Source organism: Chinchilla lanigera, unplaced genomic scaffold, assembly GCF_000276665.1.
Source record: "Chinchilla lanigera isolate Chin_1 unplaced genomic scaffold, ChiLan1.0 scaffold00017, whole genome shotgun sequence".
Lineage (NCBI taxonomy): Eukaryota > Metazoa > Chordata > Mammalia > Rodentia > Chinchillidae > Chinchilla > Chinchilla lanigera.
The window spans coordinates 29,006,863-29,024,001 of NW_004955418.1; the positions used below are offsets into that span (position 1 = coordinate 29,006,863).

Below are 17,139 nucleotides of genomic sequence, written 5' to 3' on the forward strand. Positions count from 1 at the left end.
TTACCTGGATGCCCCCAAAGCCGGGGGCAGAGGCAGGGATTATGGAAGGTGGGTGGGTCAGGGGTTGGTGTTGGGAGGCGGGGCCTGGTTGGAGCAGGTCGCTGGGGGCGTGGCTTGGAAGGTTATACAGTATCTTTCTCCCCAGCCCCTCCCCTCTCTGCTTTGTGACCCACTGTGCTGTGAGCAGCTCTCTTCCTCCAGGACCTTCTGCCCTGCACCCAGTCAACTATGGATGAGGTCATGGGCCAAAATAAGGCTCTCCGCTAAGGCGTGGGTGTTGGGTACTGTGTCCCAGTGACAAGAAAAGAAATGAAACTTCTTTTAAATTCTAGAGACCCTAGTGGTTCCCTTGAGTTGCAGGATTCGCTTTGTTGAGACACAGACTGAGCAGGACGCAAGACTCCCAGTGGCACCTGGGCCAAGTCAGAGGCAGGCAGTGGGCAGAAGATCTCATGGTCAAGCTAGCTGATTACTGTTAGCTGTGCTCCACATCTACACATTTCTCTACTGCCACACCTGAGTGATAGGTTCACACCCACAGGGCGGCGCTGCACAAGTCAGCCACACCACCGTCCGCCTCTGACTGTGGACACACCCGTGTCACACTTCAGATGTCCACACAGAGTGAAACCATATTCAATGGTATGAAAAAGAGTTTTCCTAGGGTACAAGTGAACAAACTGTGAGCCTAAAATTCCATTTGGATGTCCTTATCATTTGTAATGGCATAACATGAATGATCACAGGACTGGCAAGAAACATTCTTGATAAGAAGCTCAATGGACTGAAGCAATAGTCTACTCAAGGCTTCGTATCTCCACCAGCTTAATCTTGGTAAAATGCAGAGGAAGGACTGCTATACTCACTTTATCATATGTGGCACCGTGACTTTGGAGTTCTCTTCAAAGACTATAGTCATTAAGCCATTGCATCGTATATTGTCCACACACTGTGAAATTAAAACAGAGGCCATTAAAACCCACCTGGAATCCCAGGCCGATCATGTATTTCCAGAAATGTTTACAGATAAAAATGTTTACTTTCTCACCTGTCTGTTACACACACACACATGAATAGACCCAATATCCATGTACCAAAACTGGACTTCAACCACACTTCTGACGAGATTCTGGAGCAACACGAGGGCCTCGTTTTCCTGGAATGTCTTTTCCAAGACCTCTGACCGCTGTGCTGTGTATTCACAGTGCTCTGGTGGTCCTGTACCACGTGGAGGTTACACCTCTGCGACCACCCTGCGATACGCATCTGCCGCCACCAGGTGCCAGAGGAAGGACTCAAACTAGAAACGGTGCCTTCTGTGGAGGGGGTTCATCTCGTCACCACAGCAAGCTCGGTGCCCGCTCTCAGATCTCCTGCCAGTCTATGCCTACATTTTGCCACTTAGTCTAGCAGTTTCTACTGGCACCGTGTTGGGCTGGTGAGGGGGCAGTGTGTGATCTCGCTTGTTGCTGGCATCTCTCTCTCCCTTCTAAGGGGAGAACTCAAGAACATTTGCTAATTTTCTGTTTTCTTTATTTATATCTATGTCTTATCAATTTAAAATTTTCCTGTGATTACTCTGGGTTACAGAAGAATGTATTCTGAACTACAAATATTCCCTTTGAACAGACACGTGTCGACAATTTTTCAAATTTGAAGTTGCTTTTAGGGTCACCAGGACACTACTCAGTACTGCATGATAAGACGAAACGGTGTAGAGAACAGGGCTGCAATGTGACCTCCCAAAGGGCAGGTCCCGGGCCTATCCTGCACCCCAACATCTAATAAAGTGTGGGTACGTGTGGCAGAAGCCAGACCACTAGGAGTCCTCAACCTTGCAGCCCACTGTCAGTCAGTCCTTTTCACATTTGTTTTCCCTTCAAATTTTGCTATTCTCACAGATTATGCCATTATTTCAACTACTGGGTATAAGGATCCCAACTTACAGAAACAAAGTCTTTTAAAGTTGCCCTTTAAGCCCTTTCCTTAAACTACAGCATCTGGAAAGAATCCTGAGTTATGTTTTTATGTAAATACTACGGTTGCCTCACCGTAAGCTGGGTTACATGTGAAGTTATATAACGTCTTATCCCCACAAGGGAGGTTACAAAACACCTGAGAGAAAAGCGAATAGGCGAAGACCAGAGAGGAACAAATAAAGGGTGGAAAGCATAAGACAAAGCCGCCACACACATTTTATGTTGGACACACTCGCTAGAAGCAGCTGGGGAAAAATTTTTGCCATCTACTCCTCAAACAGAGGGCTAATATCTAGAACATATAAGTACAACCCCCCAAATAAATAAATAAATAAAAGACCCAATCAAAATAATGGACTGACATAAATGGACATTTCTCAGGAGAAATACAAATGGCCAATAAATACATGAAAAAATACTCAACATTACTGGCCACTGGAGAAATGCAAATTAAAGCAGCACTGAGATCCCATCTCACTCCAGAAAAAATGGCTACCATAAAGACATCAATAACAAATGCTGGTGAGGCTGAGGAAGAACAGGACACCCTTCTGCACTGCTGGTGGGAGCGTAGACAACTACAACCACTATGGAAATTAGTGTGAAGAATCTTCGGAAAACTAAAACTAGGAATTCCATTCCACCTAGCTATACCTCTTCTAGGTATCTTCCTGAAAGAGTTAGAGACATCATATTACAGTGATCCATGCATATCCATGTTTGTAGCAACATAATTCACCATAACTAAATCTTGGGCGTGGCCTGTATGTCCATCAACAGATAAATGAATGGGTAAAGGAAATGTGGTTTTCACATGCAATGGAATACTACTCTGCCACAAAGAAGGATAAGCTCAAGTCATTTGTAGGAAAATGGATGCAACTTGAGACCATAATGTTAAGTGAAATAGATCAGACACACAAGATTAAATACTGCATGGTTTCTCTCACATTAGAACACTAAAATGTAAATAAAAGATGGATGGAGGGGGAAGGAAGGGGATAAAAAAGGAATTGAGATGTGCTGTGTCCATGTACCAGCTCCCCATGAAGAATGTAACCAGTATGTATTGTAAACGTGGCTGAATAAAAATACAAATTGAAAACAACTTTAGTTGAGCTCTCGCACAGCCAGCTCAAAGAAGTACCCAGGATCAGGTACAAAATTCACACTGTAGCAGAAGCCCAACTGATCCTAGTCTGAGAGCAGAGACAAATGATCTCACGGGTTCTCAGAGAGAACCATGTCCTTACGGTCTCTCCACAGCAACTACAAGTTCTGCAGCAGATCTTCCCAGCCTGGGTGACACTGAGCGTGATTCGGAGCATGATTCCCAGAAGACATCCCTGAGGTGGCCTCGAGGGTGGCTCCAGAGACCCACCTGCCTCTGCTGCCTGGCTTACACTCTCCAGAGAGAGGAATGGGCTGCTCCTCCGTGGATGAGTAACCCTAGGTGAGCTCACAAAAGCCTTGGGCAGCAGAGGCTGGAAATGACACTGCCCCAGAGCCTCTTCTGCCCTCAGTGCTGGGTGTCCCCACAGTCCAGTGAGGGTGCCCTCGAATGGCCAGCTCAGGAAGTGGGAAAGGGAGACAGCGTTTGCAAGGGAACATGTCCCTTTGTGTTCCTGTCACATTCTAAGCAAGCGACATGACGACACAGACACCAGCCTTTGGGTGGGTGCATCTGCAAGAACCGGGTGAGGGGAGGGCACGGAGCAGCAGCCATCTGCTGCCTGGAGCCCAGCCGAGGAGCAGCTGAGGACAGGAAGTGGCCAGAGTCATGGGCCGAGGTCGCAAGAAGCAGCCTGGACAGGGTGCCGCAGCCTGGATCTCAGGGACACGGAGCCAGGTCCCAGGGACCCAGGAGCTAGGTGAGCCCCAAGTCTGGCACCCAGCCACTGCGCCTGGGGGTGAGTTCAAAGGACATGCACACCTCTGAGGTCACCTCCGGGAAGGGAGACAGAGAGCACTGCACAGCCAGCAATCAGGGACACCAGCCACGGGATCCCAGAGACCTCTGCGAGCCCAATGCGCCTGTCCTCTGCTCCCAGAGCCGGAGACGGAACAGCTACTGCTTCTTTTGTCTTTCGGTTTTTTTATTAGTCCATGTCTGCAGTACGCAGTACTTACACGCTCGCAGGGAGCTGGGGCACCGACACGCATGCCTGCTTTTCAAACCCTCCTTCCCACCTCCCTGTGCCTCTCGGTCCCCTTCCCTTTCATGAAAGCTCTGTTTCTTAACCTCTGTCTTCCAGTTTGCTCTTTACATACACTTTGGGTCCCTCATATAAGAGAAACCACGTGATATTTATTTGTCTGACAACGTCTGTGGCCATTAGAGAAATGCAAATTAAAACACCAAGATTCTATCTCACTCCAGAGACAATGGTCAGCATTAAGAAATCGGTAATTACAAACGCCGGCAAGGCTGCAGGGGGAAAACCACCTCCCACACTGTTGGCGGGAATGTAAACTAGTACAACCACTGTGAAAATCAGTGTGGAGAATACTTAAAAAACAAACTATTCCCCTTCTAGGTATCTTTCTGAAAGAGCTATACACATCCTGTTACAGCAATCCATGCACACCTGTTTACAGCGGCACAGCTCACAACAGCTAAATCCTGGAAGTGGCTTACATGACCACCCATAGATAAATGAATAGAGAAAACATGGTATTTACACACCATGGAGCACTCCTCTGCCCTAAAGCAGGACAAACTTGAGTCATGTGTAGGAGAACGCATGCACCGTAAGTCCACTAGGTTAAGGTCTTGCTTCTTGAAAGAGGGAACCAACAGGAAAGGGGTCTCAAATCCAGTTTCCACCTGCCCAGGAAACACAGTCTGCTGTCATGGCAACCACAGGCAGCCAGAGCGGGGTTCTAGTGCCAGGTCCAGAGAGTAGCCTGCTCCGTGGACCCAGCACAGACCTGTCCTTCCTGTCTCCTGCAGCAAAAGCAGGCACTGCCCCCCTCCACCTCACTTCTGCCTCTATGCAGATCAGGGGACCATGGCTCAGGACCAGGACTTCACAGGGAGAAGCAGAAGGGGTTGGGACACAGCACCACGGCAACAGCTTGGGCACAAACTGCTTGATGGGGTAGAGCAGGGATGGAAAAAAATCTTCCTTTTCCACACTTAATATGAATACACATGAGATTACTGCTCTGGCTGAAATACTTCACTCCTTAAAAAACACGTAACCCTAGCAAAGAACACTGGAAAGAGAAAATTACACTGTCAGAAAATTAACTATCACAAAAAAAGATACCATTAAGCAAGCTAATTTTTAAATAGATCACTATTCATCTAAGAAACAGAACAGAGGAGGTCTTCGGCTTTTTTTCTCACCTCTCCCTCTTCATGAATATAGAGCGGTTCATGACTTGGAATTTAACACAGTCAAAAAGGAAGTAAATGTAGACTTTCATTTTTCATTTTAATGTTTTTATTTTTAGTTATGAAATTCTCCAAACATACAGAAAAGCATGAGACTTCCATATCCCAGCTCCCTCGCTGTAAGCAATATCAGCGTTTGCTATATTTGCTGCAGAGCCTTTCTTTTCTTCCCAAGCTGCAAACCAGCACTAGCACAGAGAAAGCCCTACCTTCTCCTTCCCACCGGGCTTTCTCCAGCCCAGGAGGACCATTTTCTGAAGTTAACGGCACCCTTTCATCCTTCCCTGGTCCTTCGCACTTTATTATATGCACAGGTATTTTTGACTATGGCAATATACAATATTATTTGCATTTTTAAGGTTTACGCAGATACTTGTGTTTTTCCACCCAACATTGTTTTGAGATAATTCAATTGCTCTGTAACACTCAGTCATCTTCTATCTGTAGATCCTATGGTCTAAACACACACCACAGTCTATTCAGCCAACCTCTTTTGTATGTTCCCTTAAGGGATTTCCATTTTCCTGCTGCTGTAAAGATACAGAGTCCAGTCGACATCCTACTTGTGGGGGAAAAAAGGCCACTTTCCTGTCTTTTTTGTTTGTTTGTTTTTTGTTTTTCTTTTTTTGTGTTTCTTCCGGTACCAAGAATTGAACTCATGACCTTGCGCTTGCCAGGCAGGCACTTTGCCACTGCGCTAAACCCCCAGCCCCCCTATCTTTTAATTTTCTCATAGGTAACCTGTCTTTCTACCTTTTTAGATTTGCCTTTTTGTGTTTGGTCTTTGTATTTTACCTCAGTGTGCCTAAGTGGGGATTTGAGTATATGCAGCTTGGAATTTATTATGTGTCTTGAATATGAAGACTCGCATTTTTATCCACCTTGAAAATTCTTACTCATTTTCTCTTTGAAGATTGCATCTCTCGGTCCTCTCAGACCTATCTGGAATCCCCACTGGAGGTGTGCTGGCCCTTCCAACTCTCTCTGAATCTTGCACACATGTTCCTTCTCTTTATCTTTCTTTGCTGTATTCTGTGTAATTTCCTTATAGGCCCATTATTTAGTTCTTATCTTCTCCTCAGCTTCAACTGGCCTACTATGCCCAGTGAATTACCAATTAATACTACTTTATACTGATGGTTTCATTTGTAGGTTTTCTCTTTGCCTCACTGACAGATCGGCCCTGTCTTTCTTTACACATAATGAAGTCTTTCCTTCCAGGGTCATCTCCTTCCTTAGATCCCGTCTCTCTTTCTCTCACAGTTCTGTTATATTTCAAGCACTCTTATGTTACAGTCCTTTCCAAGTTGTCACCCGATTACCTCAAATTCTCACAGTTCTAATCTGTCTGTTCCCTGGGTCTTCCCACTCTGGTTCAGGATAAATATTTCTCACAGGATTTGCAATTTTCTGTGTCAGCTCGTGTCACAAGCCCTGGTCTGTAGAAGAGCTGCTAATGGAGTGGATTTGTGTTTGCTTCTACAACTTTCTCGACATTTCTTCCAACAGTCGAAAGTTCTTTCTGTAAGAATTTTTCAGTTTGAAATATTTATACCATGTGATTATTATACAACTGAATTTAAAATTAGTACACCAGACATACATTCATTTTTTAAAGGATTTTTTTAAGAACTCAGAACTCAGGACAAGAACAAATGCCCTTCTTTCTTTCCTGGGGCCAAAGAGCAGAATTTGTAAGTTCTTATTTCATGGAGTGCATAGTGTTCCAATGTCCAGGCTTTAAGTGGGAAATGCCACCACACTGAAGGACTCAAGGCTCTGGCTCTCTCCTTCTGTTTAAATATTAATATTTCTGGGCTGGGGCAAATTTCCAATCTGAAAGCAGCCCCAAGTCTTGAAAGGTTTGGCTTCCAAGCCTTCTCATATGGCTTCAAATTCTCTTGTTGTTTCTGTTGTCTAGAGTTCCCTTTCTACCTGTAAATTGCTTCTATTTTAGTGAATCTACATGCTAAAAGTTTTGTTTTTGTAGCTAGAGGGGACTAAGCCAGCTCAGTCCTCTACACTGTCACAACTGGAACATGGGATAAACATATCTGGGGAAAAAAAGAGATATATGTGACCACTTGTGCACATCTTGTATCCTGTAGCAGGTCTCAGTCCTAGATATTTCTGACCCATCGTGTGAGGCATTAAAATTATTTTCAACAGGAATAGAAGGAAATTTTCACTCATTTTAGGAGAACAAAATATACAGACAATCTGAACTAAAGCTCAAAACACCATGTAATGGCAAGTCAGAGCATAGTAACTAGCACACAACCTCTAATTCACCCGTGGAATAGATAAATAGAGTGGTTTTCAAAATGTGTCCTCCTCCCGGGACCGGCTCCTGCAGCATTGGGTCTACAACACTACTCCAACCCAAGCACTCTACCTTCCTCTTACTTCCAAAGGGTGCCACTCTGGAAAAAAAATCTAAGCTATAATAGAATTTGTCCACTGAAGTACGTCTGTGAATGTGCTGATGGGGGGAGGTGTGTCCTTTGCATGCCTGAGTTTGGTATCCATGGATGCAATTAACTGTGGATGGAAAATAGTTGGGGGGAAATTTGCATCTTATGAAATATGCACAGATTTTTTCCCCCATCATCGCTCCCTGAACCATCAAGTACAGCCACTTTTAAGCATTTACATTATGTTGGATGTTACATATGATCTGGAGATGATTTAAAATGTGCAGGAGCCTGCATGTTGATTCTATGTGAATGCTACACCATTTCTGTAAGGACGGGAGCATCCTCAGATTTGCGTATCCTGGGAGTCCTGGACCCCCTACCCACCCATACACACACACTTAGCATCGCATGTATGCACGGTTATTTACACAGGGATCTGGTTGCTGGGATAGACAGCAGAGTCCTGGGCAAACGAATACAGTCTATTCAGTTAAGAAGGAGTATTTGGACATGAGCAAGGCGTCAGACATCTTTAATGTTGTGTTGAATTTGTATACTATGGTAGACCCTGAAATGAAGCGGTGGAGAAGAAGAGATGCCCAGTTCAGGGCTGAGGGCTGAGGGCAGTCTGAGCATACTTAACGCTCACAAACACCCGCGATGCGGCGATACAGCTGGCCGGGACACTGCTGAGAGACTTCTCCAGCATGGGCTTTGAGGTCCTGCTTACTGTAGTGCCTTAAGCAAAGTCTACCACCATGCTGCTGTATTTTTTTTTTAGTCTTTTCAATACTGACAAGTAGTAGGAAAAAGGTTAGAATCCATTTTCCTTTTAATTCCCCATTTTTAGGGTAAAGTAGAAAATTCCCATTGATTTCAGACAAGCTATTTAAAGGCAGAAAGCATTTCCAGTGTCTGCAAAGTTGTCTCCACAGGTCTAAGCTTGGCACAAAATATAGTTTCAGCCCCAACTAAGAAGTTAGTTCACAGGTGAATTTTAATTTTGCATTTGAGTTCATACTCACAATTATGGCAAAATCTAGGTGTGACAAATGAGACAAGCACAAATGAATATACTACACTGAAATGAATGGTCAAACCTTCAGCCCTAGATCTTTTCCTATAAATAGATAAGAAAGGGAAGAATTATTGGTTGAGACCATTAGCTCCTTGTATATTTTGCTGGAGGCGCCAACAGTTAATTATGGCCTTACTGATACAACTAAAGGTGCAATTAATCATTCAAGCAATTGTTCCCACTTAAAATTACAGCTTCAGAGAGAAAGACCTGGCAAAACCAGGAGTCTTAAATTTTGTAGCATTCCTTCTATGAAGCCAGGATCACACTGATACTCGGGAAGCACTTTATTATCTTAAATAAGAACCACATGGGATTAGCATAACACAAAACCACAGCTCAGCAAGGTGGCTTCAACTCAAATCACAGAAAATTTAAGGTTTAGAAAAATAAAGATTGATGAATATTTAAGAGATAAAATAATGGAGAACACATTCACAACTGGAATTGAAAGAGAATGTTCATTTTCTTAGCCTATATGAATCATTCGAATGATTTAATGTCCATCTGGTGTAAACAGACATAAATAGAAATAGCGGAAAATGTTCATCTCATTGATAACTACAGAAATGTAAATTAACACCACTAGAAGGCTGCAAAACCACTTTCCATGAAACAGGAAAATGTGGTAATTAGGATGCAAGCCAGCTCTGCGGGACTGAGAGATATTTACCAAGACACCTGTGGGTGACGTAGTGCAATGATGAGGTGCCTATTTTGTGAAGGACTGGGGCATTCTGCCAAGGGATGGACCAATAAATCATCAAGTGATTGTCCCCTCAGGCCGGTCGTGCTCTCGCTGGGGAGAGACCAGCGACGGCGCTGGAAGGGGCAGAAACTCCTGCTCCTACTCGGAGATGTTTAGCATTACATTTCACCTGCAAACAGCTTACGTGCTCAATTATTCTGAAACAGCTATACAAATGGTACATTAATAGAGTAGAATGTGTATGTATGTACACATGTACGCAGACACACATCAATGCAATTTATTAGAAGAAACCAAAATGAAAAATGTGTGGGAACAGAGAAAGAAGAAAACGAGGTTTAGATTTGTTGTACGCGTGCATGCATCAAGAGCCAAACTGAAGTCGTCTCTGCACGACACAACTGTGGGAGACATGGAGGTGGACACAGCTCGTTCTTTAGGGCCGTGGCTCCGTTCTGTGCAGCAGTGATCTATGGGCCTCATTAAGCCTGTGCACTTAGAGTGACACCCACAGTGTGGCTTCCGAACTCTCATACGGGTCACCTGCGGGAAGTACTTTGGCAAATGTTTGAGTGTGGTGCATGCTGGGAATGTTTCTGCTTCATTTTTGTGTCCATCTTTTCTGTGTGCCCCATAAAATATTAAACACTACATTTACGAGCATTCAGTAGGCACATCCTACTAATAATAAATATGTCCAGGGATATATTTGAGAGACTGACACATCTCAGGAATTTGTCAGCAATTTCCCTATAAACTGAGTAAACAGGTCCCCCCGAATCTCCCCTACCCCCTACAGACTTCCCCATTCCTGCAGTGGTTCAGGGAGAAGACCTTGGCGCTATCCTTGACTTCCTTTCCTGTCCCAGCCCTACTCCGCCGTGCTGGTCGGGGCTCCCACACCTGTGTCATGGGGGACCACCCAGTGTCCCCCTCCTGCTCCACCCTCCACCCTCGGTCCACTCCCCACGGCAGCAGGAAGGTCCTCCCCAGCCTAGGCTCAGGCATGGCCTCTCCCGCCCCAGTCCCCTCACAGCTTCCGGCTGACTCAGCACAGTGAGAGCCCTGCTGGTGTGGACGAGTCCCCAGTCTGCCTGGTGACCTCTGATGTTCCTACCCTCCTTCTTGCACACTCCAATATGCAGCTTTCTGCTGCTCTAGGATCTTCATCACTGCTGCTTCTCATTTTAGAAAGACTTTCCCTCCTCACATATGTACATGGAGTTCCCATCACCCCATGGGGTCTCTGTTTAAAGGTCTCCTGAGTGGCACAACTACTATATGCAGCCTACTAGGTCCCAGCCCTTCCCTGCCCTGCTGCCTTCCAACGCAAACAGCCCACAAGCGTTTACCACACTTCCTGTACATGGCAGGCCTTCCTCACACTCAGACATAGGTGACGCAGGTCCAGGAACGCACTGCATGTGCCTCTTTTGCTCAGGCTGTGGCACGCGTCCAGGAACAGTGCCTGTGCTCACATAACTATGTTTGCTGAGTGAGTGAAACCAGAAAGGCCAAAATCACACAGTGGGAAGGCTGTGTGGCAGCTGGGGATTTCATGTGAGGGTCTCACAGCCACTCTGAGAGATGCCACTTCCCGGGAGCCCTGGCATCCCACCTCCTGCTTCCACTGCTCCACCCTCAGTCCCTCTCCCCACGGCAGCTTCCTTGCACTGCAGACGAAATCTAGCATCATTTTTGCCTAAGCAGCATACTGGCCACAGCCACTGGGAGAAATAAGGAGAAAGTCGAACAGCTCTCAAACTGTAGTCTAAGCGAAGAGAAGGATGCCTGTGGCAGGCAAAACTTGGGGCTCCCCTCTGTCTTTCAAAGACCAGCCTAGTCACGCATGCACTCTGGGGGTCTTTCTCTCAGCCATACCCACCAGGAAGCCTGGGGGAGATCACAGGGGCTCTGCCAACTCCGAATCTTAGAAGCCTCAGCAACATCCCAAGCAGGAGAGAGCGGCAGCTGGCCAAACACCTTTGCCTACTCCTCCTCTGCCTGTCCTTCCTGCGTGTCTTGGCTTCACAATACCTACAAATCTTGTTCCACAGAGCTGCCTCCTCTCTTCCTCCCTGCAAGCCAGCTCATCTCCTTGGGAATAGGAACCAGCCCCACACCTGCACAAACCCAGCAGCTGTGTGAGGTCTTAATACACTTTGAGAGAATTGATGCAGGGCCCAGCACTTGTAGGCATCCACTGATGTGGCACAGAGCTAAAGGAAATATTGCTGATAAGTCACCATGAAGAGGCAAGTATGTGCAAAGAATTATGAAAGAGCCCGCACTTCCACTCCTTTTTCAGCCAGCTATTTATTCACCATCAAAGCAGTCCTTGGGTTATGTAAGTGAAAGTTCTGCATATGGCACTCTTACACACAACTAAAAAGAAGACCTGGATTAGATGGCAGTCCTGGCTCAGAGTAGCTGGGTAACTTTTAGCAAATGCCTCGCTTTCAAGACCTTGGGTTCTCGCCTGTGCATGGGACTAGAAGATCATCTCTCTGCCTTCAGAATATGATGATGTAAGGGTTAAATAAGACTGAGCCTGTAAAACTCCCTTAACAAACAAGAATGATTATTATTGCCATTCATTCTCTATTTTCCCCTCAATTTTCAATCTCTCAAACAAGAAAACTACCTGAAGAACTGTGATAGAGCACATGTCTCCACTTAAGGCTTATGACTATGAGCCTTCTTCCAAAAAAAAAGAAGAAAGGAAAGGAAATCCACAATATCTACCTTTTTCCAGTTGTCCCAAATGTCCTGAGGCAACAACATTATTAAGACATTATTAAGGTGTGGCTCTACGATGTTCCCCAAGCTCTCATGGACTCAGAGATGGGGATTTTGGAAGGTGGTTGGATAATGAAGGTGCTGTATTCATCATAGGATTTACCCATGGATAAGCTGAGTAGTGTGCTGCTACGAGGTGGGGCCTGGTTGGAGGTGGGCCACCGAGGGTGTGACCTGGAAGGGTGCATGTCTCCCCTGGATCCTCCCTTTGCTCTCTGCTTCCTGGCTGCCATGACATGAGCCACTCTTGTCTGCCAAACCCTCCCACTGTGCTCTTCCAGCCTTGGAGCCTATCTTGGTTCCTTTTCTCTCATTGCTAAGACAAAATAACCCAGGCTGAAAATTAAGGAAGGAGAAGGTTTATTTAGCTCACAGTTTGTAGAGATTTTAGTCTATACTCAGCTGGTTCCAAGGCAGGGTATCATGGAGCAGGGGCAACAGTTCAAGTTGGCAGAAGACAGCAAAAGCAGCAAGAGCAAAAAGAGGGGACAGCAAGCCTCTTTTCCTCCCTTATATTGTAAGCAGGCTACCTGCCCTAGGGCGGGTGTAGCACTCACACCATCTCGTGCCATCTTGTGCAAGAGGAGGATATTTACAAAGTGAGGACGCTGGCCCCTGCTGAGTTGCTGAGTTAAAGTTTTAAACTTCCCAAATTGACACAATATATCAACCATTACAATCCACCCCTTGTCAACTTGGCAACCAGACACATTTCTTTAAACTGGTCTCCAGATACAAAGACATGTTTATCCTTATCATTTCACAACTTGAACATTATAGCACAGGTTTAACAATCCTCAAGAACCAGCACTAAGTCCACCAACATTATATTACATTAGAACCATGACATTCCACCCCTGGCTCCCCAAAGACTCATGCACATCCGCTTATGCAAAAAGCACTTAGTCCACCTGTAAGAGTTATCAAAGACCTAACAGTTCCAGCACTGCTGAAAAGTCCAAGTCCCAAGTCTCCTCTGAGCTGTAAGGCAAACTCTTAGCTGTAAGCCCCTGTACAAATGAAAAACTAAACCCAACATTTAATGGTACAACATAAACATTTTCCTCCCAAAAGTTACAAAAGGGGATACAAAGCAATGGGACCAAAGCAAGACCAAAATCCAGCAAGGGAAACATTAAGTCTTGTAGTTCCCTGTGCAACATCTAAAACCATCTGTGGTAAGTTGTGAGCTCCATATGGAGCTTGGATAGTTCCACCCCACTGGCACTTCTAGTGATTGTAGCTCCCATGGCTGCTCTCATGGGCCCACTTTGCTCCTTCCTTGCAGCTTTCCTTAGACAATCCACATTTCTGGCTTTTTCAAACTTCTGGGGTCTCCACAGCACCTTTGGCTTCACACTCACAGTTTCATACACTGCCCTCTCAGGGGCACACTGCCTGGCTTCCCAGGCCTTCTGAAATCAAGATGGACACCTTCTTCACACCACAATTCTTGCGTTCTGTATGTACTTAAAACCAGCACCACATGGATAATGCCAAGGTCTGCTGCCAGCTAGAAGAGTAGCCAGGCTTTCCTCTCTCTTTGCTGTAGGGGTCAGGTTCCTAGATCCCTGGGCACTCCAAATCCACTTCTGAGAACAAATTCTCTATGCTGCTGCCATTCTGGAACCTGGTGTGGCCACCACCATCCTGGAACATGACACTCTGCAGCTTTCTCCTCAAAGAAAAGGTTTTCACTTTTGCAGTTTGGAGACTGCAAAAGGCAGAGACTTGCTGCTTCTTGTGATGCCCTCAGGCCATTTTTTATATATTCCTATTCCTTCTCAGCAATCAAGATCTCCTCAGCTCTATCTTTGTAGTCCACAGCTTTACTGAAGCTTCCTTTCTGGCCAAACTCACAACATTTTAAATCATTTTTCTGTGCTCTCTGCTCTTGATTCTCAACATAATTCTGGCTAAAAGCCCTCAATAGTCATGCCACCGGCTCAACTTTCAACTGCCTTAAAATTTCTTCTGCCAGATTAACTAGTCCACTGCCTTTAATTTTAGTCTCAGGCAAAGTCTCTGGACATGAGCAAAATGCAGACAAACTTTCTGCCAAGCCATAATACACATCGTCTGAAGTCCAGCACCCAATGCAGTTCTTCTTCCCAGCAGAAACCTCCCAAGCCTGGTCTTTACTGGCAGGATTTCTATCAGCCTTCTGGGTCTTCTGATCTCTGACCAGAATCTCCTATACAGAACAGTCAAAGGCGTTCCAGCTCTACCCTTTTAGGCGACATCTCTGAACCTTTCTAAACTCTTTCCACAAGCCATTCCCAAAGGCTTTTGAACCACACAGTCAGGTATAGTCACAGCAATGACCCAACTCCTGGTACCAACTTCTGTCATGGCTACTTTTCTCTCCTTGCTGAGACAAAATACCTGATGCCCAGAATTAAGGAAGGAAGGGTTTATTTAGCTCACAGGTTGTGCAGGTTTCAGTCCATAATCAGCTGGCTCCACGGAAGGGTGGCATGGCAGAAGGGCAACAGTTTGTGGTGGTAGAAGACAGCAAAAGCAGCAAGCACAAAAAGGGGAGAAGCAAGCCTCTTTTCCTCCCTTATATTGTATGCATGCTACCCCACCCCTAGGGCAGGTGTAGCACTCACAGTATCCCCATGCCCTCCTCTTGCACAGGGATGAGGATGTTTACAAAGTGAGGACCCTTGCCCCCTGCTGAGTTGCTTCAACTTCTAGACTTCTCAGATTGACACAATGTATTAATCATAACAGAGCCAGACAATGACAGACAAAAAACATGAGCTAAAATGAACTTCTTTTCAAGAGGTGGGTTTTGGATATTTTATCCCACCCAGAAGAACATAACTAAAACAGCTGGTAACTTAAGACTTGATTTCAGCTTTTGCAATAGGGACTCACTATGTTCCCCTGGCTGGCCTCAACTTCTGGGCTCAAGTGATTCTCCCACCTCAGCCTCCGGAGCATCTGTGACTACAGGTATGAGCTACTGCATGTATTTTAATATTTTCCTTACACAGGCTCATTTTGCCCCCATATTAGCAAGGGGAGACGACACTCACGTGAAGTTTGAATCCAAGAAGCTCAGATCTGGTCAGGGCACATTTCCAAATGTAGCACTGTGTGAGTGGATGCAGCATTCCTGAGCTGGCGGGGCTGGTCCAGGAAAGGTGAGCAACTCTGACCCCTGATATTTCCTCTACGGAGCTCATGTTCAGATTTTATACTACAGACAGTATCTCTTTTCCTTCCTTAGTGCATGATCTCTCACTACAGCTCTAGCTAGCTGCCTCTTTTTCTTTCTTTCTTCCTTCCTTTCTTTTTCTTTCTTTCTTTTTCTCTTATCACTCATTACTTTCCTACTTTAGAAACAAATCATTAAAAAATCCAGCAGAGTCATTTGAGAATTTACCAGCAACAGGATAATTTCAATCCTGTCTGATGCAATTGTGCTATCTGCAGTGGTCACAAAATGCCCAAGAACTAAAATGCAATTAATACATTTCAGTTAAATGTTAACCTTAAGAAAACAATAACAACAACAATGACAACCTATGAAGATAAATGATGGCAATGGCAGTGACCCGGTAAGCAGATGTGATTTTTTATGTTAGTATATGTTTGTGATATATAATAATCATGTACATCATATATTTACTGCATCTTGATCATTTTTATTCCCCTTCTTAAGTCCCCTTACCACCTCCAAAGTCTATGTCCTTGATTTACCATCTTTCATTTTGCTCTTTAAATTGTTTATATTTTGGTTTTCTCATATCAGAGAAACCACGTGATACTAATCTTTCTGTATCTGATTTATTTTCTTTAGCATTATGATCTCAAGGTCCATCTGCCTACCGATGACTCAAGTTTATCCTTCTTCGTGGCTAACTAGTTCACTGTATATGCCACATTTTGTTTTTTCAAGTATAAATTTCGAGTTTTTTCAAGTATAAATTTCGAGCTAAAAATTCCCACCAAACATTTATGTTGTGAAGTTTTAGAAAACATTATGGCCAAAGCTCCCACTCACCTGGCTGATGTCACTCATCCAGGCTGCCTTCTCTTGGCGTGAAGGTGCCAACAGGACCACAGTGAAGGGTGCAGCATGGGGAGGTTCCACTACTATCTTAAAGTCCAGGTGTCCAAACATGTGCCCAGAACCTTTGGCTGCAATGCACAGAAACCCAACAATCAGAGATGAATGCAGGCATGAGCAACACTAGAGCTCCACTAGAGCAGTCCACCCACACTCAAGTCCAGAACCTCCTGTCGGCAGTAATGCTGCTTCTTGGGCATGGGGAAGGCCTTATTCTTTTCTAAATTTTATTTTTATTAGTACATGCTTGCAGTACAATGATCACACTCACTACAGGGAGCTGGTGCACAACACATCTTCATAACTTTCACAAAGTCTTATTAAACTTGTAGCAAATGAAGCAGCCGAAGCCAGTACATTACTCAAGACTAGAACCCCAGTCTATTTCACATTTATTTTAATTTCCAGAATGTATAAAATTCAACTTTTTTGGCTTACAGGGCTGGGTTGGATCCCAGGGCTTCCTGCATGGAAGGCGAAGCATTCTACCACTGAACTATATCCCCAGACCATAATCCAATACTTAATTCAACTCCTCTTTCTTCCCCACCTGCCACTAAACTGTCACTGTCATGTGATGAGTTCAGGAGACTGCTCAGAGCACTGATCACTTAACAAAGCTCATAGCTTAAATGATTTGCTAGACAAACCATTAGGGGGCTGTTATGATTTGTGT

The 17,139-nt window shown here is 45.0% G+C and overlaps 1 protein-coding gene across 1 annotated transcript in view; it reads right to left on the minus strand.

Moving 5' to 3' along the window:
* Rasgrf2 (Ras protein-specific guanine nucleotide-releasing factor 2) overlaps positions 1-17,139 on the minus strand; it is a 195,830-nt gene that overhangs the window by 76,197 nt on the left and 102,494 nt on the right. Inside the window, exons 13-14 of the mRNA XM_013512878.1 lie at positions 16,398-16,534; positions 867-949 (exon numbers count right to left, since the gene is read on the minus strand). Coding sequence (XP_013368332.1) covers positions 867-949; positions 16,398-16,534 — 220 coding nt within the window. The remainder of the gene's footprint in view (positions 1-866; positions 950-16,397; positions 16,535-17,139) is intronic.